General features: G+C 50.6%; 2 protein-coding genes across 5 annotated transcripts in view; one reads left to right on the plus strand and one right to left on the minus strand.

Annotated features, from left to right (window-relative positions):
• LOC130610885 (gonadotropin-releasing hormone II receptor-like) overlaps window positions 1–21,841 on the minus strand; it is a 37,878-nt gene extending 16,037 nt beyond the window's left edge. The window contains exons 1-4 of one of the 4 annotated variants that reach the window (XR_008975114.1): window positions 20,815–21,836; window positions 19,106–19,615; window positions 18,468–18,669; window positions 16,794–18,206 (exon numbers count right to left, since the gene is read on the minus strand). Coding sequence is in view for 3 of the 4 variants with exons in the window: in XM_057431045.1 (XP_057287028.1) it covers window positions 17,797–18,206; window positions 18,468–18,669; window positions 19,106–19,612 (1,119 nt within the window). In the remaining variant the exon portion in view is untranslated. Of the gene's footprint in view, window positions 1–16,696; window positions 18,207–18,467; window positions 18,670–19,105; window positions 19,616–20,814 lie in introns of those variants that run through there. The other 3 variants (XM_057431046.1, XM_057431047.1, XM_057431045.1) reach the window with 3 other exon arrangements.
• On the plus strand, window positions 6,571–11,933 carry PARP16 (poly(ADP-ribose) polymerase family member 16). The gene is made up of 6 exons (XM_057431048.1): window positions 6,571–6,844; window positions 7,513–7,650; window positions 8,390–8,596; window positions 9,634–9,805; window positions 10,632–10,773; window positions 11,390–11,933. The coding sequence occupies exons 1-6, from the start codon at window positions 6,647–6,649 to the stop codon at window positions 11,532–11,534; spliced, it is 1,002 nt and encodes a 333-aa protein (XP_057287031.1). The 5' UTR covers window positions 6,571–6,646; the 3' UTR covers window positions 11,535–11,933.
• Window positions 21,842–22,825: the final 984 nt, after the last annotated feature.

A 22,825-nucleotide genomic window follows, 5' to 3' on the forward strand; every position in this document is an offset into this window, starting at 1 on the left:
AGCAAAACCTGCCTCTAAGTGACCCATTATCCTCTCCAATGCCACAAAGCCGGGAACTGCAGAAGCTTAAGGGTGGGGTGAGGGTGTGGAAGAGCCTCTCCGTATTTTGGAGCTCAGTAGAAGCGGGATTGCTGGCACAGCTCCCTGCATACTGTTCACACAGCCCACGCAGCGGTTCCTGACCTCCTGCTGGGCACATCTCACAGCTCATTGCCTGCCCTCACCTCTAAAGCAAAAGGCTTTGTAGCCTTCCCGCAATACACATTCCTGCCCCATCCCCGGCAGGGTACAAGGATGGGGCTTGGAGTAAGCTGTTCTCGTGGAAGGTGTCCCTGCCCATGGCAGGGGGCTGGAACTGGATGAGCTTTCAGGTCCCTTCCACCCCAAACCAGTCTGGGATTCTGTGATGTTTCTACAAAGTCCCTGCCATGTCCCCTTGGAGCAGGAGGAGCAGGGGATGGAGCCACATTTGTGGTTACCCCAGTGTTGGCCACAGTAGGCTGGAGGGGAAGTGAGGCAAGCTTCAAAGCAGCTTTGTGTCACTGTATACCACAAGCCATTTTATCAGACCACAGAATCTGGCCCATAGCAAACACTGTCACCCCATGCCATAGCATGGCATTAGGCTGAAGAGCGGTTTATGGAGCTGCCACCGAAGCAGTCAGAACAGCACTTTGCCAGGAGAAGCTGCTGCCTCCAGGCCAACTGTGGCACATCCCCAGCTCTCCTCCTACAGCACCAGCAGGGCTACCTTGAAGGCTTCCCTTCTGTTTAGATTACCTGGTAAGTAACAGGCCCAGCCCATGCAGCATATCTGAGAAGATGGAGGAGAAGAGAGGTTGCAGTGCAGGGCTGGGGATGACCCCCACACATCCCATGGCAGAGGGTGCAGCCTCCTCCAGCAAGAGCATTACGAGAGCTGAATCCCTGCACTCCCTGCGGTACAGGAGCAAACCATTTATCCCCTTGGAAAAGCTGCAAAGCTCTCATCTGGGAACGGGGACGACACAACAAGTCCCTACTTTGATGCAAGGGCTCGGGGGTGGGTGACAGCAGCCAGGCAGCCCTGCGGACCCCACTCTCCCTGTGCTCACCATGCAGATGCAGTGCAGACATCAGGGGTGCTGCCATCCCCAGCTCCCACCAAAGCTGACCCGGAGGCTTGATCCTGACCTGGCCTGGATTGGAGCCTGTGACCTAGAGGTGAACTGCTCTATATCCCATATCCAGTCTCCCACTGAGTTTATTTTGCAGTGTGGCAGATCAAAGAGTGAATCTATCAAAGCCTCAGCACCCTAAGATGGATCCAGTTCGCTTTTATGTTTACTTTTAACAAGCATTCTCTTTCCTATTGTTCAGCAATTGCTTTAAAATGGATAATTATCAGATTAGGGAAAAACCAAGCAAAGCTGTTCCCAAGTGACCATGTCTCTGCTGGTTTTCATTGCAGCAGCAGGTCCTCCCTGCTTCCCAGCAATGCCACCAGCCCTGCTCGTCCCACCACTTCTGCATAAGCACTGCAAAACTCCAGTGTCAGCCTCGCGCATCGCACGCTGCAGCGATTCACACGGGGAGAACCTGTGCATCCGAGACAACGAATTCCAGCTCATTGCTGTCTCTGCTTTGCCTTTCCATCCACTGAAAGCCCAGCTCTCTTCACACACTGGTTTTCAGTCAAAAATACAATCATTTTGGTGGAGCTGATCCTGAATTTCACTCAAGTGACTGAAAAGGGCTTCTCTGGCTGCCTGACCTTAGCCACAAGACACCAGAAACCCCTGGAAAATTGCCATCCAGTAGGAATTAACTGACAGCACTTTGTAACCTCTGACGTGTTTGGAAGAAGTGAACCCTTCCTTTGTTTCCCCTATACAGTGACCCACTCCAAGCTGAACTCAAGCAACCGGTGGACACGCCACCTTCTGAGCCCTGGTATCTTCCTCATTGCACAAACAGCTACAACGTAAGGAAACATGGACCAAAAGGTAAAGGTTGGTCGTGTGGCATTCAGGGAATTCTGCCCCTCTCCCCCAGAAGGGCTGGAATCATCCATAGCCCTGAGGACTGATCCGAGTTTTGCTACAGATAACGAGTGTCTTTGGGTAAACTGCTTAACCAACATCATTCCCCACGCCCTGTGTGAGCTGGGATTCTTGTGCCCCTTTTGCTGGGATGTCACAGGAATTATCTGGTATTTGGGAAGCTCTTAAACCCACGGAACTCACAGGTAACAGTTCAATGTGGTCCTGCTTTTAGATGAGAACTGTGATAATTCAGACCCGAGCACATTCTGGTTTGATTTTATGACTATACGAATTCACTGAAAGGAGTGACAGAGAAACATGATTCACCATATTCATATGACTATTTCCAAACCAGTTTGTTCTTTATCTGAGCAATGGGAAAGGACCCAACCGACTTCAGAAGATTGCTTTATGCCACGTTTCTGTTTCCAATAAATACCTCAGGACAAAAGCAGCCCCCGCAGCACAGAGAGGCAAAGGACAGAAAGGTATTAAATCCTAAAGGGGGGATGGAGGGGGAAGAGATAAAGAGTTTACTTCTATTATCTCTACCATATGTTCTAGTCCAACTGGATACACATAAACAGCATGCAACCTTCAAGCGCAGCTTTAGACCCTTTGAAGTGACCTGACCATGCTACTGATTTATTTCAAACTAACCTTTCTCTTTGAACCCTAGGTCAAGGTTAATTCTATAATAAAACATACCTTACACAGCTGGCTTTTCCAGCGGTGCGAGCAAGTAACGAAGCCCTCAGCCCTGAGCATTTGTTTTACTGAGTGCAGTATTGTATTTCTATTTTCCCTTCCCTGTATTAATTTCCTTCACAGAGCCTAGTTAAGGGGGGAAAAAAATCCCTTTTCCGGTCCATGAGATCAATTTGAAACACACTGGAATTAAATGAAGATATTTAAGCCCCATTTCTTGGCTGAAATGCATCCGCCAACACCAGAAACTATTTTTATTACAGTCTATGTTAAATAATCAGATCTTCAAGCCATACAGCTCCAAACTCCTCCACTGGTAATGACCCTTTCAGAACCTTGCATAAAAGCATCTCCGCACTGAATCGCAGCAAACCACCAAGAACAGCTTTTCTATCTAGGAATATCAAATTGGGAAAGGGAAATACATTTGAAGGGCACTTCTCAAGGAAAAAGAAAAGAAGCCCATGAAAGAGAGATCCTTGCAAGTGCCTGCAGCCAGCCTTGCCTGCCTGTGGGTATCAAAGGGTAGAAGCACTCCAAGCAGGGCTGCAGCAGTGCGCGATGAGCTTGCTGTGGGATGCTGTTTTTAGGCGATGCTGAAGCGCGCACACCACATTGTTCAAAGGCTGCTCATCCGGATGTTTTTGAGAGGACTGGGAAGATGCTTTGGAATCTCAGCCTCCAGCCCACGGCACATATTCACAGCGCTTAATTAAAGAGCAGCAACACACAGGCTAAGCCAGCAGCTTAAAACTGACTCCAAAGCCTTGCCAACACAGAGCCTGATAGGGCTGCAGGGAGAGGAATGAGATGAGATCTGGGTTTGAGGCTTCCATGGGGCTCAGCCTAGAAGACCTTATCTGCTGTAGCCAACACGGTGGGGGAATTGTGCTTCCCATCCAAACGAACAGTGACTTTATCCTGGCTGATCCTCACACATTTTGCAGGCCTGAGGCTACAGTGGGTTGATGTTCAGCATCATCAGCACACAGAGCTGCACCAGCACCAAAAGCTTTCAGCGCTTCATCTCTAACTGAGGAGCCACTTGTAAAACTGGGGTTTAGTCCAGGGTTGGATGATTTTGACCAGACAGCACTCTCGGTCCGCATCAATACAGCAAACTTGTTATCTCATCAATCTCTGTCATTGCCTAACACAGCTGAGCCTGCCGTAATGGGAGCACCATCCATTTGAAATCCCAAAGGTAGGCAGCCATTTGGGATCAATGCTCTCAGAATCTCCATTAACTATTGCAATGCCAGTCATGGTTTAGATCTACTTTGGGTTAATTCCTTTATGCCAGGATGAGTCGACAAAAGGTCTTCATTTTGAGAGACTCATTTAGAGATACACAAAGTGGCTGCACAGGGAGCCCAGTGTCTCCAGAACTAACGTGGTTCCAAGCAAACCCTTTTCCCTTTGGATCTCCCATCCCTTTTCACCACACTCCTTCCCTTTTAGCTTCTCCTCAGGAAGCAGCACACATTTTGCTATGTGAAGTGTCTTTGCCCATCCCAGGAGCAGTATTCTTCCCCTCTTCTCTACCACAATCAGTGCTATTTCAAATGAGGGCACTGGAATTACACCAGTTCAAGAGCTCAATGTAAAATTCCACTCAAGTGCATTGAAAGAGACATCTCTACCACATTCTAATATTGTTCTTTAACAGGTGCTGAAAATTATTACATCTAATGATTTACTAGTGACCGAAACCAGCCAATTAGACAGACAAGGACTGATTTTCAAAGGGGTTGCACAGAACAATTTAATCTAATGCAGGATAATAAACACGTCCGGAGCTGAATCACCGACTGATGTCGCTAACGGCCTGTCAGAGATACCAAATATTTACAGCAGAATAAGGCACCACATCAGATACAGTAAAACACATCCTCTCGAGGCTATAGAGACATGGAAAGGAATCTCTCCAGCTCTGTTTCAGGTCTGGGTGATTTCCATCATGCCGGAGAACACTCTTGGTGTGGTGTTGGACCTCTGCTCAGAAGTCACCCATCCATGCTGCTGCATGCGCGAGGCCCTCAAACCAAGCACGGTGCAGCTGCTGCTCAGTTTAAGAAAGCCACCAGCACCAAACACAGTGGGAATTGGAATTGTGCTGTGTGTGACACAGAGACAAACCTCTATCAGCGTGAGAAGTTCCACAAAGAGCAGGCAAAATGTGGATTTCAAGGTTTCACCCAAAACCCGCACAACAATAATCCGTTGCTAATATGTCAAGAAGGACAAAAATAGCATGGACCTCACAGGCTGGATCATGTTTTAGAGATAAAAACATGTAGAGATATGTAGTAAATTGAGCAACCCGAACCAAAGGTACCTTTAAAATCAGTTTGTCTACATGTTGCCATTAAATACGTCAGACCCAAGCAAGCGTTTGTGCTGCCCTAGAAGTGATGGCTTCATATTGCAGGCTTGTTCAAGCAGCTTATTGAAAGACACATTTTTATAAGATGCTGAAAAGCAGGAAAACAACCCTACAACTCAATTCATGCCCATCACTGTGAAATCACTTTCAAGTCATGTAACTGTACGCAGCCCATGATCTATCTGGTTTAATCCAGAATTACAACCTCCTTATACTCCCAAACCCTTCAAGTGTTTCAGTAGGAATATGAACTCTGCACTTGGGCATGCGGTTCACCTTTTGTTTGCTTTGACACCAGTTTGCCCATAGCGTTTAACACAGCTGATGATCCTGTTGGCTATGAGCAAGGCTGCAACCTGCACCTCCAGCAACCTCTGCAGATCCAGTTGTAAGACAAGAGCCCAGCAGCAGGTATCCACAAGTGACCTTAATGTTTTTCCAAGCATCTACAATAGTCTGCATGTTCAGTGCCTGTATCGCTCCATAGGTATGTGCCATATCGCTCATGAATGCAGAAACCAAGAAAGGTGTCAGAAGATACCTGTTATCACTTTACCTTTACAAAATAGGTCAGTTTAAGCAACTGGTGCTTATGAGACCAACCAAGTTTCGGATGAGGAGACCCTGCTGGTGGTGACTTCTGGTACATTTTGGAACTGGAATGATGCTTCAGAGTACTAACACTGTGACAGGATTTCGGAGAGGAACTGAATCCAAGACTGAGGCAACGCAGAGAATTCAGCCTGGTGATACTACTGGTAAGAGGCTCAATTCTTCAGTGCCAGCCTGTGGGAGAAGACCCAAACAAGCCTGGGTTCAGTTTTTGAGGCTAAAAGGTTGGATGACAAAGGGAACTGCTAAGGAGTAATGGCATCTACATGCTTTTGGTTTACTATCATCTAAATCTGTTAATGTTAGAGCTACATAAACCCAAGTTTTACACAAAAAGCTGCCTCCCTGGCTGACTGTCCTGGCTAATCAGCATTCCTGTTTCTCATGGATGCAGTGCCCAAACTGGCAGTTTGCATCTGCCACGTCCCAGCAGATGGGGACAAGGAGCTGCTGCTACGCAAAGGACAGAGCTGGGCTCCCCCTCCATGTCCTCCGTGCCCCATTTGCCATGGACGTGCACAGGTCTCCTTACGAAGGGATGGCACCATTCCCCCCCCGCCTGTATCCCCATCCCTGCCTGTAACTGAAAGCGCCGTTTCCCCTTGTACCACTCTTCCCGGAGGTGAGGCTGCCGTTCCCGCACCCCGTACCCCTCTCCCCGTCCCCACCTGGGGCCAGGCACCATTTGTCCCCCCCCGCCCAAGCTCTACACCACGGGGAAGGAAGGCTCCATCCTCCCATCCGCAGGCACCGCCGCGGCCCCAGCAGCCTGAACGCGGCGCAGAGCTCGCCGGGGCGGAGCGGAGCGGAGCGGGGCGGAGCAGAGCGGGGCCCGCGGCGATGCGGAAGGGGCGACACCGGCGGGCGGGAGCTGCCGCGGTACCGGAGCGGCCGCGGCTCCGCAGCCCCGCCGGGCATGGAAGCAGCCGGGCCCGGCCCCGGCCCCGCAGAGGCGGCCTCCCGCGTTAGGGAAGCGGCGGGCAGGGACCCGCTGTCCGCAGACCTGCGCTGCAGCCTCTTCACCGCCGCTCTGCAGAGCTACAAGCGCGACTCGGCGCTCAGGCCCTTCCCGGGTCGCTACGCGGATGGCGAGGACAAGGACTTCGAGGCGCTGGTGAGTGCCGGTGGCCGCGGGCGGGCTGCGCGTCCGAGCCGGGAGCGCGGTGGTGCCGCACCGCTGGAGCGAGCAAACCGCGTTGGGAAGCGGCTGCATGGAGCGGGGAGCGCAGGCCGGGCGTGCCCGGGCTGTTCTGCGGGGGGGGGGGAAGCAGGCGAGGCTGCCCGCAGGTGAGCATCAGGAGTACACGGAAAGCAGGACGAGTTCTTCATCCGGCAAGGAGCACAGGGCTTGAAGCGTACGTGGGATTCCAGGCAATAAACCCAACACTGGGAAAGTTCCAGCCCTATGCCGGGGGTATGAAGTGTTAGAAGAGCTTCCCTACGTGGAGTCAACACTGACTTCGCAAGGGTTTGTATTTTACACGGCCTGAGCGCTCCCTCCATCTATCCCGCTGCAGGTACTGCACTGTGACAGCTTGTTTCCTTCAGGAGTTTGATTATCCTTGGATGCACCTTACATACATTGTTTGTAAATACAAATATTTAATGACGTTTAGAACAAGTGACAAACTTTCCCACAAAGCAGGATACAAATGTTTGTATCTAAGAAGAGACTGGGGTTCAGTTTCCAGCCTAGTAGGGTGAAATATTGTTTTGTTTTCACTAGAGGTCTCTGTTTAATCATAATGAAAAGGAGCTTGTGCTAAATGCCTGTCTTCTTAGCTTGCAGATACCAAGGCTCTTCCGAGCCTGAAAGAGCTTCTGGAGTCTGTGCCAAACACAGAGAAAAGGACCTGGGATTTGTTCAGTTGGATTTTATCATCTAAGGTCTTCATGATACAAAGTACTAAGAAACAGGAGGTAAGTTCTGCACTCTGAGAGTCTTGGTGAGAGTTTGTCTTTTAAGGCAAGCGTGCACATCAGAGAGTATTTGCTCCTGCCTGAAGTCAGTGCTTAGTTCCTGTGAGAGCTTCAACATGAGTGCAGCTTTGTTCTGCATATAGAGAGGGCTCTTTGGTTTGGGGTTTAAATGAAGTCTTCAGGAACACTGGTTGGAAGAAGCACTTATCACTGTCCGTAGTTGATGATGGCCAGCAACTGTAGTCGGTTACTCCCATTAACATAGCATGTACATGCGTGTTCTAGACCAAGATACTTCAACTTGGGTGTCACAGAGCTAGGTCCTGCCTCTCAGTAAGAAAGACAACTCTGTACTTCTGCTTCCTGCCCCAGAAATGAGAGCCACTGAGGTACTTCTGTAACAGGGATCAACATAGTTGTAGAGATTAGCAAGATGAAGACAACTTCTGTTTTCACTTCTTTCCCCTCTTCCAAGATCAGCTCATGAATATATCATCTTAGTAGCCAAAGTAGAATTGTGATACTGTATGGAAAGAATTAGGATTTAGCTTTGATAGCAAGAAACTGTCAGAATTTTTACTGTCTGCTTACTCCTCAGTTGTGGCAGTGTTGAACTCTAACACAGAAAGCATAATCAAAATACATAAAGCCATAGGAAAGAGTAAGGGACAGTAAGCAGAATGCCCAGGGAGTAATCTAACCCCATAAACCAACACTTGTACTCCTTCCTCTTTTGAAGTACGAGAAGATCCAAGAACTCACAGGGATGTCTGGGGCTGCGGTTCCCGCTCCCGACTACCTCTTTGAGATCGTGTATTGTGATCAAACCAATACCAAGTTTACTGAGACCAAGGGAGAGCGGGACCTCATCTACGCCTTCCATGGGAGCCGCCTGGAGAACTTCCATTCCATCCTGCACAACGGCCTGCACTGCCACTTGAACAGGGTGAGGCTCCTCGTGCTGGCACCATCTGCTCTTGGTCACTTGCTGCTATTGACACTTAAAAATCGGCCCAGATTCCTTTTGGGGTATGAAATGTGCTGATGAAAGACTGGAAGTGGCACAAAACCGTTTTCTCCACAGCTGTCCTTTGGTTCTGTGGAAGGAACTGTAGTGCCAGTGAGATACTGGCCTACGTGACTGCCTGCAGCTGGAAGGTGCCTGTGCACAGAGAGGAGGGTGGTGGCCCAGGCAACATAAAGATTCTCTCTTTCTGCCTGGCTTCAAGTTTAAATCAACCAAGTTTTAGGTGCTGCTTGCGAGTGGAACCTTCTTTAAATGGCTTGGTTAGGGGAGACACCCCATAGGATTTGCACCTCTTCTGGTTTCAGTGGGAAGGTGGTTGGGACTCCTGGCTTTGTGTGTCATCTGTAAAGCAGCTTTGACACAGCAGCTGCTTAACCTTCCAGTCAACCTGGGCTATGCTTTTCTCCCATGTTCTTTATGAGTAATGGTTTATCAGGTACAGTGGACTTACTGGACTAATAGTTTTAGCTAGTGTGGCAAATCCTCTGATTCGCAGTTATTAAAACCGTTCTATTTGAAAGGAATTCACAATTGAAAAGTACTTCCCTCTTTCCTAGTAACGCATGGATTGAAATGCAAGTAAAGCCTTGCCTTGTTTGTGGGACCGGATTATCTGAGTGATGGCAGTCTCAATAAATCAATGCAATGCCTCTAACGGCGGTGCAGTCATGTTGATATAAAACACTTAGCTTGGCAAACTAAATCCGAATCCGGGAAAGCATGAATCCGTCCACACCAAGGGCTGTGCCAAGCAGCTAGGTTGAGGGATGGGAGAGGGCAGCTGCCCCACCCCAGGGAAACTGTGCCAGGACAACAGCAGTGCATGGACCAGGCCCAGCACAGGGCAGAAAAGCCTTTCTCAAATACCTTCAGAAACAGACCTGCCAGTCTGAAAGCCAAGAACACTCCTATGTTGCTCTGCAGGGTTTTATGATGCTGTTTCTGCTCCATTTCAGACATCCCTGTTCGGTGAAGGCACCTATCTCACCAGTGACCTGAGCCTGGCTCTGCTTTATAGCCCTCATGGCCTTGGTTGGCAGCGAAGTGCACTGGGCTCTGTCCTTAGCTGTGTGGCTGTTTGTGAGATCATTGACCACCCAGATGTAAAGTGTCAGGTGAAGAAGAAAGGTGAGTCTATTGCAGAAATAACCAGGTGTAGTTCATCTCATACTGGGCCCATCTATTTCAGCTTTGCCCATACAGGCTGCTGTATAAACTGTGCAGTATACGGAGCATGGACACCCTTCAGCAGCATCACAGAATGATTTGGGTTGGAAGGGACTTTAAAGATCGTTTGGATCCAACCTTGCTGCCACGGGCAGGGACACCTTTCACTAGACCAGATTGCTCCAAGCCCCATCCAACCTGGCCTGTCCAATCTTCCAACGGACCCCTCAACAAACATGCAACAGGCTCGGTACCTGTGGAGCTTCTCTTAAAATAGTGTATTTAAAGGGTAGGAAGTATTTTGGTGGCATCATTTGTTTTTCCTAGTTTCAGTAGAATGGCACTATAATGGTCCATAATGCCTAACTGCTGGTGGAACAGAAGCATCACAAATGTATCAGTAACGAGCTTTATTTGATATCTAAGAAGCCTCTGCTCAGATTGTCCTTCTTTGACCATTTTCTGCTTGCAGGGCTCAATCACTCCTTCCATGTTGTTTTTCTTCCCCTGTTAATATTAGCAGCTCCTCAAGCACCCTGTGGGTGGGAGTCCTGCCCCCTCACCACCCTGGTCTGCCCGTAATGCCATCCATACCAAGGATGACAAGGAGTGGTATAGCCTCAAACAAACTTCTCAGTCTATTCTTGGATGCTGAGGGATTCAGGGGAATTCCAAGAGTGGGTCTTTGGTTATCTCATTCCCATTCTTGGGGGGGTGAGGGGGAGTTGGTTGTGTATCTGTTTTTGCTTTTCTGTTTCCCCCAAAGACCTCTTCTTTTCCCTTTCAGATTCAGAAGAAATAGACAGAAAAAGAGCAAGAGTGAGAAACAGCGAAGGGGGTGATGTACCACAGAAGTACTTCGTTGTCACAAACAATGAGCTTTTACGAGTTAAATACTTGCTGGTCTATTCGCAGAAGCAGCACAGGAGGTAAGTGTTCGGCTGGCTGGAGCGATGAGCATGCTCTAACAGCCAGATAAACACATCTCAGTTTTGAAACACAACAGGAAACAAGCGAGGAAGATACACTGCACTGCCAGGATTTGTTTACAGCCTGTTCCCTGTGGAAATAGGGCTTACAGCATCACATTGCCTCTGTCTCACTCTTTGATGCTCTCAGGCTCAGTTAAATGTGCTTTTTCACCAGTGCTGTAAGCACTTGGTGTTTGTGAGAGCTCTGATACTGCTTGTGGCAGGATACCAAGAGTGAAACCCCGATGAGTGCAGCTCAGACGAGGGCAGATTTAACTCTGCCCTTATCTATGCTCAAGTGGCAGCATTCACCCAGCTAATCAACACGTGTGCACAGGCCAGGCAGTGACAGCTCCAAACCACAGAGAAGGGTGTCAACATGAGGAGAAAGACCAGGATTATGCATGGAGACGTGGGGAAAAGGGATGAGCAATCAGGCTTTGTCAGTTCCAGGGGCTGTGGAACAGCTTTCTGGTTTTATTGCACTAGCATCACCGTTTAAAATAGCAGAAGACCCTCTTTGCCAGGGTATTTGTGCATCTGTGACAGGATTCATACCCTTTTCCCTTTCCAGGCCTTCTAGTCAATCTTCCTGGTTTCACACCCACCGTTTTGCCGTCATGATGCTGCTGTACCTGCTGCTGCTCATAGTGATAGGGGCCAGCAACTCGCCAACCTTCGTCTACTACTGGCACAGAATGTTTCACTCGGAGAGATGAATTGCCCGGGGTGATAAACTGTTCTTTTCCCCATGTGCCTTAATAATAGCCAGTCTGCAATGCACTGCCTCTGTTCCAGAGCTCTGGAAATACAGGTGCCTGGAGCTTCCCAGTTCTGCAACCAGTATATTCTCCTCATGGCACCTATCCACTTACTACTGTGTTCCTGTGATTCATGAGGATGCCCAGGCTGGCTGAAAAGGATCACAGTGGTGCAGCTTAGCATGAACCAGTTATGAAGGGTCCATGGAAAGAAAGTGATTTAAAACTAATGAAAGCTAAGCATGGAAACACTCAGGTGGAACTGGTTTCTGTCAAACTGAGGGGTGTTTGCACATGTGTGGAAGGAGGATTTTCCTGTGTCAGGCAAAGCAACCTGTAGGGTCTGACCAGCTTGTTTTCAGAAGCTGCATGTAGTGATGTTTAGAGTGTATCAGTGCAGATGGAATCACTGTTAAACTTAACTAAACTCTGCCTTTGGCCAGGGTTTTTTATATCAGAGCAAAAGTGATTGTAACAAAGCAGAAGAAATAAAACAACCACCAAAGTGGAAGAAGTGCAGTGGTTTCTAGTGTGGCTTTTCCCTCCTCCCCGTAAAACATTGTTGTGGTTTAACACCAGCCAGCAGCTAAGCACGATCCAAAACTTAGCCCCATACAAGCTACTGTGAAGAAAATAAACTCTATCCCAGCCAAAACCAGCACAAGCCTTTGTGCTCTCTGCCATAATACATTGTGCTTGGTTACTGTGCAGATAAGACAAACTCAGGCTCTACCGCATCAGTACTGAATGAGGATTATTCCCATCAAACTGCCTTCCACTTGTGTTTTCTGCCCCAGGAAGAGGGAGGGTGAAGAGTTCCACTTATGCTGCCACCTGAGAAGCTTCTTGGGCTTGGGGCTGCCTGGGTTTTGGGATCTGGTTCAACATTTTTGCCTGTACTGAATCATTTTCAGTCTCCCTATATGAACAAAAGGACCAGTAACGTGCCAACTACTTCCCAAAACACTTGTCAGAAACGGGGTAAAATGGCAGCAGAACCGGTAGGATTGTATTTATGCCTGGGAACATTTGTAGCACAGTTAGCTTCATGCAGAAAAGCAGCCTACAACTACCTGAAACTGAAAAAGGAGCAAGGGAGTGTGCTCCATTAGGGACTGGGCATGGGATAAACCTGATGAAGGAACTAAAGATTCCAGGTAAAGAAAAACTAGATGTGTGCCACAGCCCAAGCTAATGGTCCTGCTTTTAGTAGCGGACTTGATATCACAGGATTTCATTGCCCAGTGAATCTCATCACATATTTGCAGCACATGAGTCCATGATTACCATCTCACCCATTAAATACTGCAAAGAAAATCTTTCTCTGATCCTCTGGTACCCAACTGCCAGAAATAATGACCTGGAAATCAGGCTTTCTAACTCAAGTTCATCTACAGCAACCCCTCTTCTAGGGGTGGATGTAGCTGGAAGCATTCATTCCAGTTCATTTTGCTGCCAGAACAAGGTATTTAGTCACCATACAGCTTGCAAAACAAGAACATTATAATCCCATTGCCTTTTAGAGTCGGTTAGTATTGCTCACTGTTAAAGCACATCCCACTGCCACAGCTCAAGAAGTGTACACGCTAATTATAGTGCTGATTTGCAATTAAAATCATATACATAAACTATTGCACAACAGATTCAACTGCTTTGCCCCTTGATATTTGAATGCAGGAGCTTGAGACATGCATGGGGTTATTGGGAATATTTGCCCATTTTTGGTCCACCTCAGCATGTTATATATAATTTATGCTATATATGTCTCATTTAGGGTAGGTAATGTGCTAGCTAGAAAACCTGGATGCTATCTAAAGGGTATTGTGTTGTTAAAAGCTTCGTATGTCTGCAAAGAAACATCTTTTGGAACAGATGGGCTATTGGGGGCTGTTTGGAAAGGGAGGACGTGATGCAGCAGTTGTGGGACGGCTGTTTGCACTGCAGGGAAAGGCACAGACCTGGGAATCTGTGAGTCAAGGAAAAGGAACAGATGGGGAGGAAGGCAGCCGGGTTTGGAGGCTCTTTTCCTTGGGTTTCTTTGCATAGGAAAGTTTCTCAAGAGTAAGCAAGAGGAATGAATGCATGGCAGCCCTTCAGCACTATCTCCTAATGTCTGCCTGGCTTTAAGCCATTGCACTGAGCCTTCTTCCCAAGTGGAGGCAGCTAATTCCCAGGCTGATCTTCTGCACCCGCTGCTCCAGGCTATATCCCCAGGAGAGAAAGGTATTGCCGGGGCTCTCCTGGCAGGCACACGAAGTGAAGCACTGCAATTAAATCAGCAGGTATCAAAGGGGAAAAGCAGCTTTTTCCTGCTTGGAGCAGTTTGAATAGACCCAGAAGAAAGAGGTGGCTGCAGGTAGGGGCTGAGTCCTGATGGACGTGTCTCGAGTGCCTCTCAGAGGGCTCGGAGCCCCATCCCTTACACTCCCAGGCCTGCAGGGATGCTGGGCACAGCCTCTCCCATCCTTCACCTCTGTGTCTGCGGAGCTGGGTAGCGCTGTCCTCAAAGGCAATGGGAAAACGAATACGTTTGGGGTGCTCAGATTCTACCATAGCAGGCTGGCAAAAGACCTAATACCCTGCTCCCAGGCTTGTTTTCTGTGCTCCCTGCTGGTTCCAGCATGTGCTTCCCAACGTGGCGAGACGCAGTGAGCCGAACTAATGCGAGCATTGTGCTGAGTAACCAACAACATTATGAATTAACCCAAGGCTCCCGTTAACCTTTTAAGCCACTTGTGTGGCTCTCTGAGCACGCACAGCGCTATCAAAATGCTAATGGGGAATTAATCAGATCTTCCTCCCAAACAAAGGACCGCTGTGGCTGAAGTGGGCAGCCCAGGGTGAGGTCGAGAAGTTGTAAACTATAGAGCTACCTGTGCTTATTAATATGTTCATGATGGTACTGCGGTGAGCGTTCAGGAACTGTTACCAAGTCAGACAAATGTGGTCCTGCTGGAACTGCAGGAAGTGTGATGACGGGTGTTTCCTGGGGAGGAATGGGCAGAATTGAGGTAAGTGAAAGAATTTTCCTCCCATAAGAGGAAATAGATAATATATATAAAAATATAAGTAATTGTGTGTGTATATCTATATATGCATGTGTGTATATATATGTATGGAGAGATCATAGAATGGTTTGGGTTGAAGGGACCTTAAAGCTCATCCAGCTCCAACCCCTGCCATGGGCAGGCACCCCTTCCACTAGAGCAGCTTGCTCCAAGCCCCTGTGTCCAACCTGCCCTTGAACACTGCCAGGGATGGGGCAGCCACAGCTTCTCTGGGCACCCTGTGCCAGCACCTCAGCCCCCTCACAGGGAAGAGCTTCTGCCTAAGAGCTCATCTCAGTCTCCCCTCCTAGGAGGCAGCTGAGGAGGGGAGGTGCTGTTGGAGACCAAGGGCTTGAGGCAGAGATGGATGCACTGCAGAATCAGGACCAGCCCCAGGGCAGGGGGGAGCGAGGCTCCAGGTTTCACTCTCCTCAAGTGATGCAAAAACCTTTTCCTCTCTTCAGTACGAGCAGATTTAAGAGATGCACAATCAGAAACACAGGGACATTCAAGCCAGGCCTGGGCTTTGGACCAGTGCTGACAGGACCGAGACCCAGGTCAGACCCCAGTGACCCGGGAAACATCAGCCCTGGCTTCCCTGGGGAGATGCTGCTCCCCTTTTATTGCAAATATCGAGCTCCTGTCTTGGCAGCGCTCTCTTCTGGTGGCATTTGCCTTCTCACCTGAAGGCTGTCACTGTGGGCACCCTGCCCACACCCTGGGCTTCCCAGAATGTCAGCCTTGAGCACCAGCAACGGAAGGGAAGGTATCGAGAGGTGGGCAGAAGGAGCAGCACTGAAGTGCCTGCAAGCATCCCAAGGGATGCGCTGTGCTTCCCCAAGGACCGAGGGGTGTATCCTTGCCAGCACCCTGATTTTCCTGCTCTTCATCCTAAAGCCAAACCTGCTTCTGCCCTCTCACTGTACCCATGGGGTGTAAAGCTTTCCCACAAGGAAAAAGAATGCTTCTTGCTCCTCAGAAAAGGTCTCTGAGCAATCCTGCGTCTGGGCAAGAGGAGACAAGCGGCCTCAAGTGTGTGAGCAATGCTGGAGCTGTTCCCTCCCACTCAACACAAAGCAGATGAAGAATGTTTTCAGGAGATTAAAGACGCTTTCGTGCTTATTCGAGGCTTGCCAGAAAACAAACACACCTTCAAGGCCTGCCTCCCATTAGCAACCACCACTAATACAAACAGAGAGACCAAGTGAGTGTCTGATGGATAGATTAGCTTCCCCTACCACAGGCCATTCCCATCACCTTACAGGAAACTCCTTCTTGCACCGGTCGAGCCAAGCTGGCATCAAGAGCCCCGTTGGTGTTGAGTAATTAACCTTGAGTGGAACGAGCCCAGGAAAGCCAAACGGCGATGACACATCTCCTCGGAGCTTGGATGCTTCCTAAAGGGCTCACACTGATCCCCACCAGCCAGCCTTGGCTCCTGCCGCCCTAACTGAGTTTTGCTCTCAATTTGGGCAGCATGTTTAGCATAAATCGTGGATTGCATGGGGAAAACCGAGTGCTTGACACCAGTGTAGAGCTCAGCATCACCCTGAGCGCTGTGGCTTTCCATATCCTCCTTGCCTCAGCCAACCTGCAGGGACTGCTTGCCACCCCTCCAATTGTAATCGGCTGGGGCACTGGGAGAGCAGTGCGGACCCTTTCTGACCGATGGGGATCCATCCCCTCTGGGAGGCAGGGTTGAGAAAGCCCCCCTGGGTGTCCAAAGGGGATTTGCTTCCTTGGGGAGACATCTCCCAGCCTCCCCACGTGTGCAACCCCAGAGAGTCAAGACTTGTTATTCTAAACCAAATCTCTTTCATCCTGATAAAGTCCAGATGCTCATTCATAGCTGCATTAGTCACAAAGACACCCAGAAATCCATCTCCTATAAGTGCCGGGCTCCTGAGCTGCCCAAAGCTTTCACAAACCCAAAGAAAATCAACAATCCCACGTGTCTCAAAAGTAAATTACTCTTCAAAACCACCCCCCCCCCATTTAATAACAACCAGCTGAGAGTGAACAAAGAAATAATCCATTATCCCTAATTGTATGGAAGGCAGCAACACAGCTGAACAAACCCATCTCTTCAACCCACACCCAGAGAAGAGGCCCCAACCTTCACAAGCAACTTCTGGCACAGGAATGAGAAACAAAAAGTCCATTTACTCACCACAGCCCCGCTGATCCCTGCAGCAACCTCCCTTGACCTCGTGGTGCAGGCAAAGACCATCAGCACCCACCATGGGTAGGGTGGTCCTTCCATGCCATCACCTGCCTCGTTCACACATCCCAGGCATCACCTGCAGGGGCTGGAGCTGGGAGAAGCTCTTAGGGCACAGCAAGAATGGGGACAGCACACACATGGTGGATGAGCTGCCATCTCATGCCCTGGGCAGTGTTGAGTCTGGTTCTTGCTCTCTGGTTACCCCATATCATCTGCTCAACCCTGTGTCCCAGAGAGCTGCTGTGTAAGGATGTGTTTGCACAACCCCCTGCATGCCAGAGCAAGGCAGTAGGGGCTGTTTTCCCCTCTGGCTGCCTCCAAAAGGGAGAAGAAACTCCATCCCATCCCATCTGATCCCACCATGGTTCTTCATACCCCTCTCACTCGAGTCCCTCCATCCCCACAGCACCTCCTCCCTTCCCACCATGTCCGGGAGGACCAATGCTCGGCACTAATCACTTCCCAAAGACTTAGATCCTTCCCAGGGCTTGGCACACAGCCACGGGAGAGCCAGGCAGGCTCTGAGCCAGGAGATCCGAGCTTTCCAGAGGGCTTTCCCTAGGGGTGGAGAAAATGGAGTAAAAGCCTGAGATTGCACCTCTGCAGCCCCTCAGGGTGACCCCTCTTAGTGCTGTGCTCCTCCCAGGGGTTGATGCTTGAAGTGCAGCAGATGCTTGATCCCAGAATCAGGGCCAGAGCATGCATAGGGTGCAAAAAGAAGATGGTTTCCTGGTTGGCACAGGGCTGCCAGAATATGGAAGGATGTCCATAAATACCCCCAAATATTTGTCACCCTTAGTACAGGTAGGAGGCACATTCCCAGCTTCTGGCCACAGGCCCTCACCCACCAAACCTGGGTGGCAAATTGCCATATGAGTCTTCAGAATGATCCTATGGGACAAAGTAGCCCCCAGAGCTGTGCATCCCATCTCCTTGTGGGTATGTCTCTTCAGCAGGCCGTGTTGACAGTTGTCCCGTTGGAGCATCCTGATGCCACCCCACCGTTTACTGCACCATCCTTGGTGTTCTTCTCTGAGACTGAGACAGGTTTGTGTCTCTCTTGCCTGGTAATGGCTGTTTCAATGCCCCTGAGACACATCTGCACATCCTCCCGAAAGGACGGGGTGTACAGCCCATAGATGACAGGGTCGGTGCAGGTGTGCAGCAAGCCAAAGAGGAAGAAGCTGTGGTTGACGTACTCCGGCATCTTCTGGATCATGGCTGGCTGGAACCAGTACCACAAGCCCAGGAGGTAATATGGGGTCCAGCAGATGATGAAGGTGGCAACAATCACTATGGTCATCTTGAGAGTCTTCATGCGTGCCTTGGAGATGTGGTCACTTTGATGTCTTATCAAACCTGCCAGGGAGAGCCAAAAGGATAGCGGGAGATGGGAGAAAACCAGGAGAACATAGCCATCCATGGCTGTGCTTCTGCCAGAGAGGGGACATTGGCTCCTGCTCTGGTCTGTGGCCCACAGGAGGCAGAAGACAGCAAGGAGAGGGGGTCAAGAAGTTCATGTAAAACCCTTTAGTTGGGGTTCAAAGGGTGGTGGGACAGACCCCACAACGCTCCAGGCTTGGGGTCATGGTGGACACTAAGGGGCTGGGACCTGCTTACCTTTATTGACCTTTAGCTGCTTGCTGACCTCCCAAATGATCCGGGTGTAGCAAACGATCATGACGCTCAGGGGGGTGATGTAGAGTGTGGTGAAGGTGAACATGTTGTACACGGTTTCCTCCCAGTGCGTTCGGAAGCTCCCGTGCGTGACACACTGGGTGAAGTTCCCTCCCGGGGCCGTCTGCAGGTGGAAGAGGAAAAGCTGAAATGGAGAAACAAATATTAACTCAGAGAGCCTTTGGAGCAGGGCACCACATCCTGCAGGTGCTCCTGGATGTGCATGGACAGCACCTCCCTGCTGCTGTTGGGCTGGGAAGGGTGCTCGGGGCACCTAACTCATGGCTATGGCCAGGATGGGTGGGATCTGGTGGCTCTGAAACCCCATTTTCTGGCCATAGCAAACGTTATTTAGGTGAGGATCTGCTCAGGTTTGTCTTGGTTTGCTCCGACATGCAATACCCTGATTTGCAATGGGTGCTCTAAGGAACCCAACGCAGTAAATTCACTCCAGAAAGCCAGTCTGGTGGTGGTGGAACCAATGGATTGGAGCAGACTTGCTGGGGCGGTCAGGGTGGGGAAGCCCTCCTCCAAACCCACCCAGCTTGGGCAAACCACATGGGGAGAGGACGGAGCCCTACCTGGGGTGAAGCCAGGAGCACGCTGCCAGCCCAGGCAGCGCGGAGCAGCAGCCCATTGCGGCGGCGGGCGCGGGAGAAGGGATGGAGGACGGCCGCGTGCCGGTCCAGGCTGATGACCACCAGCACCAGCGCGGCCGCGTACATGGCAAAGAGCTTGAGGAAGTTGAGGAGCTTGCAGGAGAGGTCCCCTCCGTACCACTGCACCGTCACGTTCCACACCGCGTCCAGGGGCATCACCGTCACCGTCACCAGCAGGTCGGCCAGCGCCAGGCTGAGGAGCAGCGGCCGCACGTGGGATTTCCTCCTCTTCCTCAGCAGGCTGCCCAGCACCGCCGCGTTGCTGCCCGCCGCCAGCAGGAAGAAGATGACCGTGATGATCACCCGCACCCTCGCCGCTTGCGTGAACCGGGGCTCGACCCAGCGCTCGGGGCAGATGGAGGATGAAGCGTTGGCATCCTCCTCTGTGATGGGGACACGGGGAGATGTGGGAAGCCGCTCGTCACTCATCCCCTGCAGGAACACAAGCAGCAACGTGATCCCTCTCTTAGGGGCTGCAGCTTCAATATAAGGGGAGATGGTGGGATCGGCACTGGAGGCACCAGCAGTGATGCCCCAGTCCTGGTCCATTCCCTCTGTGTTGCCTGTTTTGCCAAGCCACCACATCTCCCAGTCGTGGTGACACTGCCTGGCTGCCCTCCTTGGCTAACCCCTGCCGTAGCTATAGAGATTGCTCACACAGAAGTGTATTTTTAGCTCTTTGCGAGGCGGGTGAGCAGCTGGGAAGCAGGACCGGTGGCCAGAACTAAGGGATGAGCTGCTGCCCACCAGCACCCAGCCAGGAATGGGTCACACTAGAGCTGGCTGAGCCTGTGCTGGAGCAGCTGGTTCGAGGACTTGCTCTTCCAAAGGGGCTTTGCAAACAGGGATCAACTTTTTAGAGGCCCCACGACACTTTCCATTAGTACGTTAAACCTGAATGGTCCACCTCTATCTCCAGCATCGCATCAGGGGCCATGGGTGGGAGCAACTGGGGGTGGTCAGGAGGTGAGAAGGTCCCCACACTGTCTGGGGACTGACTGCCTCTCAGGAAAGGATTATGGTGGCATTTAAAAGCCTGGACCTTACCACAGCCCGAGCATCACCAGCTCAACGCCTCTTGAGGTCCCTTTGCCTTCGGGAAGTGAAGCAGAAAGGGGAGGTGAAGGTAAAAAAGCATCCACATGGGGGGTGTCTGGGGGTGACGAGCAGTGTGGTGGTCCCCCATGGCTTGATTTTGGTGCCCTTTTTGCCCAAGCACAACAACAGCATGAAGACAACTTATGTTTCAAGGGCAAATACTTCCAGCTCTCAGGGACACGAGCTGTTAACAGTCCCAGCCGCAGGCAAGGTATGGCTCTTACGGTTTTAAGCACTTCCTGCATTCCCTACCTTTGAGCAAATAACAAGAGCAGCAGAGATCAGATCTGTCTCCCCACCTCCGCAGGATGGAGATGCCAATACTTTACAGCAAGCTGCCCTCCTCCAGCCCCACAACCAGCACCCCAAGCCCCTTTGCTGCCCTCACCCCCCTCCCTCCCCACACACCGACCCAACAAGCAAGCAGCAAAAAGAAGCAGTTTAAAAGTGCCAAGCTGCCTGCAGGCTCTGTGCAAGAAACAAGGGGAAACCCGTGTCCAGGTCTGCATTAGTCCCAGCTGATGGGAACGTACCTGGCATACACATGCCCCGACGCTGAGAGAAGATGCTCCTTGTCCTTCCCCACGGGTCTCCCTCCACTGCGGTGCCGAGTCAGGATGCTCCAGCGCGTCTTTGCATCACAGCCCTGCAACAAACCCCTTAAAGCAGCAAAATCTCCCCTTGCGAGCCAGGAGCAACGCTGATTTTAGCACAGGCGAACGCAGGCATCTGGAGATGGCAACGCCGATGCAAACATCCCCTGGGCTGGCAAACCAGGAGGTGGGCACCCATGGGCAGCCCGGGGCAGGCAGATGGTGGTGTTTCACCCCTGCCCTTGCAGGCTTAAGGAGCTGCTTGGTTGCAGGCTTAATGAGCAGGCAGCAGTGTGATGACAAAGCTGCTGTATCGCAAGGAATGGCCAGAACTCAAAGATGCATTGGCCAAACGTGGCCCCGTGAGGGATGAGTGCCAACACTCCCTGCATCAGTTTTCTATAAATACAGGGAAATGAGTTAATTATCCCTGGAGTTAGTGATGAATACCCCGTTGCTCAGACAACCAGGAGACTCATAGCACACACAGGCACACACGTGGCACAGAGATGCTCCCGGACCACACAGATCCATAGGAGCATCACTGGTGAACACAGGAATGTGCTTGAACTGGAAACGCTGTAAGGAGGGAATTAATAAGAAGCAGCTTGGGTCATTTTTCCATTTTAATGAATATACATGTCTTTTCTGTGCTCTTTCTGATCCCACCTTGTTCTTTCTTTATTTCTTTCAGCATAATGCAGTGAGAGCTCAATGTGAAACCCCAGGAGGGACAAATCGCTCCCAGGAGCTAAATAAATATGATGTGCAATGCAAGGGCAGAGAGGGAAATTGAGGACATCCTGCTCCTCTGGCCAGCAAGAGTGAATGAGCTATGGGGATGACAGAGGACCAGCCCCAAGCCCTGCCGAGGCCAGCACCAGCGAACACTCTCCCATGAGCAGCACAGGGACTTTAATTACACGCAAATAGACCTTCACATCTCCTGGTCTATTACATTAAGAAGTACACAGTGTGCATGGGGACTGCAGGTCTCAGGCCGGAGGTGGTGGCTCTATGCTGTTCATTGAAAAGAGGAGGTTCCCTTTCTGGGCTAGGTTTTCCATTATTAAATCTATTCCCATTTATCCCTGGGAGGAGATGCCTGAGGTCTCACTGGGGTTGCACCATCTCTGCGGCTGCTCTGCTAGCGGGAGTGCTGCTGGACACAAGCAGAAAGGAGAACTTTCCCCCTTTGTGGGTTTAAGAGTCAAATTGTATGGCAGAGAGACCAGCTCTTGAGACCCAGGAGGGGCACCACCATCCATCAGAGTCCCCTGACCCCCCCATCACTTCCACACTGAACCAAAAGGGATCAAGCTGGAAACTCAGAGGGCAATCCATGTATTCAATGTGCAGGACCCAGTGAGCACCAGCCACCCCTGCCATGTGCAAGGGGACCGTCCCCATCACCTCCTTACCTGGTAGGGGCATCACCCCCCAGCACCGCAGGAAAGTCTGGTCCCTGGAGGGGAGAAAAGGCACAAAACCCATAAAGAAGCTGCATGGAAGCCTGTTTGTTCCAGCAGCCACCTCCTCCTGGCGTCAGGCCCCTGCTTAAAGATGAGATTAAATCGGCCCCACATGCTCATCCTTCTTTTCCCTTTCATTTAGCTCTTTGCACCTGCACGAAGGCAATTGAATAGTGAGTCAGGAATGTATTCCCTGTTTGTCCTCCTTCCTGGCTGGCTGCCTTTTTGTCTAGAAATGTCCTCTCCATCCCTGACTGTATGATGTAAGAGAGGGACAGGATTTTTCTGGGGGCCTGTAAGCCTCGCTCATGCCACAACAAAGCCTTTGGTCCCTCTTCAGAGAGGATGTTTTTAACATGCCATCACGCAGAAATGTCCTGGGCATGCGTTAGCAATAAGTCTTACTGGAGGGTGGGGTTCCTCATGAAAATGACTCTTTTCCTCCGGTGTTTGCACAGTAACCCCCTTGTGTTTTCCCT

The sequence above is a fragment of the Pezoporus wallicus genome, unplaced genomic scaffold (assembly GCF_028554395.1).
Source record: "Pezoporus wallicus isolate ANWC-B61680 ecotype Strahan unplaced genomic scaffold, APGP_CSIRO_Pwel_v1 contig_8548, whole genome shotgun sequence".
Classification (NCBI taxonomy): domain Eukaryota; kingdom Metazoa; phylum Chordata; class Aves; order Psittaciformes; family Psittacidae; genus Pezoporus; species Pezoporus wallicus.

What these genes read in the sequence shown, in the direction of transcription:
- PARP16 (XM_057431048.1), top strand. Translation starts at nt 6,647, where the DNA reads ATGGAAGCAGCCGGGCCCGGCCCCGGCCCCGCAGAGGCGGCCTCCCGC. An exon ending in AAAGTACTAAGAAACAGGAG is followed by an intron (nt 7,651 to 8,389) that starts GTAAGTTCTGCA and finishes CCTCTTTTGAAG; the next exon opens with TACGAGAAGATCCAAGAACT. An exon ending in TCGCAGAAGCAGCACAGGAG is followed by an intron (nt 10,774 to 11,389) that starts GTAAGTGTTCGG and finishes TTCCCTTTCCAG; the next exon opens with GCCTTCTAGTCAATCTTCCT.